The 3521-nt window shown below is 47.6% G+C and overlaps 1 protein-coding gene across 1 annotated transcript; it reads right to left on the reverse strand.

Annotated features, from left to right (window-relative positions):
* Positions 1-805: 805 nt before the first annotated feature.
* On the reverse strand, positions 806-3521 carry LOC120844471. The gene is made up of 6 exons (XM_040216264.1): positions 3188-3521; positions 2932-3059; positions 2581-2808; positions 2258-2435; positions 1289-2192; positions 806-1154 (listed from the first exon to the last, which is right to left on the reverse strand). Exons 1-6 carry the CDS (start codon positions 3519-3521, stop codon positions 806-808), a joined length of 2121 nt encoding a protein of 706 aa, XP_040072198.1.

Below are 3521 nucleotides of genomic sequence, written 5' to 3' on the forward strand. Positions count from 1 at the left end.
ATTGCCGTAATTAAATGTTAAAGAGATGTCGCCTACAAAGCTTCTAAATTTCCTGATTTTTGACGTCACCGATCAAAAGAAGCGAGGAGGCGAGACGCGGGAAAATCAAACGCCAAAAATAAAAAGGCGCGCGCGCGCGCGGGAAAATTTTTTTTCGCGATGCGGTTTTTTTTGCGTGTCTATGACTGCAACGTGCATCGTTTTAGACAATAAAAATAAATACGACCTTTGGGGTGTCAGTGCCCCTTTAAGAAGGGTGGTGCAGCATGTGTCAGCGTGGCCTCGATTGATTTACTGGACAAGGAGCGTGCGTTCCTCAATGACGCGGCCTGGCATCGGGTTGGCTAGAGGTGGAGCGAAATCAGAAACTCGGATGGTATAAAATAGTGTCGTTTTATGTAATAAAATCAGTTGTTAGTAGCGCACTGTGCTGTCTGTTTCTCGTCTCTTTGTCCCTGTTTTTTGAGCGGTAAAATGTATTCCAAGTTCCAAAACCAACTAGACCAACAATCTACTCCACAATGTGTCGCCAGGTGTTCCACCGACCTTGAGCCCTTGAAGCAATGGGGACATCTTTTTGACATTCCTCCAAAGTTCAGGTTACGATCCTGTAATTTGGTGAGCATCCCCTCCTGCTGTGGCGACATGTTGCCCTTCGTCAGCCACATTGATGACATTTTTCGGTCGTAAATGCTGGGGACCACACTACTGTTGTCATCGTCGTTATCCTCGGCTTGGGCATCTTCGTTGGCACTGTGTCCATTATTGAAAAGAATGCCGTGCAGCACCTTCTCCTTTATTCTCGTCATTCGACTTTCTTCCTGTTTTTTTGGATATTTTTCTCTGTCAACTTGGTCTCTTCAGGTCGGTACTTTGCCTTCAGGTAATCACATATTCGCCTAAGCTGGGTTTTTCCCTCTTTCTCCTGGTCCATCAGCGGTCTTGTCTTCGGATTCTTTTCAAAAGATTTTAACATTTTGAATAGCATTATGTCAGCTTTCTCCTCCACGCAAGCGAGTCCTCTTCCCAGTTGGTCGCGCTTCAGGTATAACCGATACATATTCGCCGCATTCCTGGTCACCTTGTACTCGTTCAGGATCTTCCTGACCTCCTTGTCAACCGTTCGTATTCTTTCGGCTTGGAAGGTAGGAGACCTATATAGTAATTGAGTGTCGAGAGGGCAAATTCGTTGATTCCTTTGTTTGTTTATTCTTATTTTCAGTGACCCACCAACAGCTTGACGCCTCCTTAGTGGTGCACTTATTCCTTCAGAAATACAACGCTAAACAGGTTGGCAGCATTGAGCTTTGTCTTGCAAAGCATTCTCATTCGTTCGGTGGCCTTGTTGGTAACGATGGCCTTGTTCTCATCTTTCACCACATTTCGTGAGTCTTTCAAGGTGCCCAGATACTTGTAACCTCTGTGGTCGTCCACCATCCCTCCGAAGACTCCATTGTTCCCGACGTTACTCGCCGACTTCTGCAGATTCACCTTTAGTCCCATCTGACAGACCGTTTTTTTTTTTTTTGTTAGGCCACACAGCCTGATTAGTGTCTCTTCTGTGTCAGCCAATAATTTGATGTCATCGATGAAAATCAAATGGTTGAGTTCGATGTTGCCCATCTGCAATTGTTCGCAGTTCTGGTTAAGTCGGCGGCTCAAGGGTTCCAACGCGAGAACGAAAAGCAACGATGAAAGGCTATCACCCTGGAGGAGTCCTTTGTTGATCCTCACCTGGCCAATATCACTCTGGTGACAAACCAGGCTGGTGCGTTGGAAAGCAAGCGTCCGCTTGACGAACTTGATAATGTTCTCCGGCATGCCCAACTTCGTCAGTACGGCTACCAGGTAGTCGTGTTTGACGCTGTCATACGCTTTTTGGATATCAATCCAGGACGTAAACAGCCCGTTGTTGTGCTTTTGGTTGAGCACTTTGTTGAGGAGGATTTGCTGTTTGGCACCTTGGCAGCCTCTTCGAGTACCCATCTGGTTGGCCGAGATCAGCTCATTCACCTCGCACAGGTCCGTCACCAGGGCTGTGACAACCTTGCTCAGCAGCTTGTAGATGTTCGGGAGACAAGTTATGGAACGTAACTCTTTGCCCTTGCTTGCTCGTTTCGTCTTCACGATAAGGTACGTCGTGCCCATATACAGTCGCCCGTCAATTTGTTCAGGGTCATCAACTGTTTTGACTAGAAGGTCGGTGAGACGAAAGTGGAGTGCAGTCAGTCTTTTAATGAGGAAGCTGAATACGGGCCGTCGGGCCTCGGTGTCTTCCAGTTGGGTAGGAACTTGATCTTCTCCTCAATGACCTTCTTGACTTTCTCCTCCTCAGTTTTGGTCTGAAGCTCTACTGGGTCCAATAGGTCAATCGTTTCCTGGTACTCCCCTTCTTCGTCATCGGTCGCCCAGATTCCTCTCCAGAAAGTAATCACCTCATCAACATCGATGTTCTCGTCAATCTCCTTCTGGTCTTCGTCAAGTCTCCGGTAGAAGGCGGACCGATTGAACTCGAACAGCTTATTCGTTCTCCGATACTCGGTCCGGTTAGCCGCAATCATCAGTTTTTTCTCCAAAGACCGCCCTTTTTTCTTCAATCTGGTCCTGAAGCTTCTTCAACTGGTCCTCGTTGTTAGAGTGGTACTGAGTGGCTTTGCAGATTCGCTTTAGTGCTCTCGAGGCAGCCTCGTTCTGTTTGTGACTAGTGACAAATTGCAGCTGTTGACTAAACTTCTCGATCTTTTTTTTTATAGACTCCTTCCAGTTCACCTCTTTCTTAGGCTTCTTTGTAAGCTCCTCATATGTCAGCTGGCAAGCAAAGATCAATTCATTCAGCTTTGCTAGAGTATTTGCCCTCTTTTCCAGCTCCTCTCGCTCGATCACCAGATTAAGCATCTCAATGACCTGATAGTTAATTTCCTGACTGTATACCTTTCTTGTTCTTCTTCGGTCAGTTTGGTGATTAAGGGCCAGCTCGATGTTATTGGCCAGCAGATTCTTCACATTGGTGTACAGTTTGTTATGGTCGCTGGCAGCGGCCGGTCTCTTTCTTCGGTCACCTAACCGTTGCCCGATTGAGTAGGCAGTTGTCGATTTTTCCACCGGGTATACTTATTTTTCATCGTTGTCGACGTTACATTCTGGTTATGCTTCCGATTATACTCGATTGTTATTTTTGGCCACCAACCATTGGGCATCCGTCCATGTGGTCCTTTACTGCGCTCGATCACCAGGGCCAACCCTCCTTCTGGTGTTGTCGTCTCCCTGTCGGCTCGCCTCACGATCGCCGCAAACGCCACTTCTCTGTCGCTGGATTCCTCATCATCATCGCCGTTCGGGTCGGTTGGTGGTTCAGTTGGTTGATGGTCATCGCCTGTTGGGTTGGCACTGTTGTTATCGTCGGGGATGGCTGCTGGGGTTGGTGCCGAATGCGTCGAGGGCCGTTGCACTTGCGAGACATCGTTGATTCCGGAGTGGTTTTCAGTTCCGACGCTCGGAGATTTGTTATTTTGCGTTTCCAT

This window comes from Ixodes scapularis, unplaced genomic scaffold (genome assembly GCF_016920785.2).
Source record: "Ixodes scapularis isolate PalLabHiFi unplaced genomic scaffold, ASM1692078v2 PGA_scaffold2__306_contigs__length_199485367, whole genome shotgun sequence".
NCBI lineage: Eukaryota > Metazoa > Arthropoda > Arachnida > Ixodida > Ixodidae > Ixodes > Ixodes scapularis.

Excerpts from the sequence above, each read along its gene's own strand:
- LOC120844471 (XM_040216264.1), bottom strand. The coding sequence starts at position 3,521 with ATGGAAACGCAAAATAACAAATCTCCGAGCGTCGGAACTGAAAACCAC. Across the intron at positions 2,193-2,257 it reads GAAGACACCGAGGCCCGACG|TCAAAACAGTTGATGACCCT; the intron begins GCCCGTATTCAG and ends CCGACCTTCTAG. Across the intron at positions 1,155-1,288 it reads AAGCTCAATGCTGCCAACCT|GTCTCCTACCTTCCAAGCCG; the intron begins GTTTAGCGTTGT and ends ATTACTATATAG.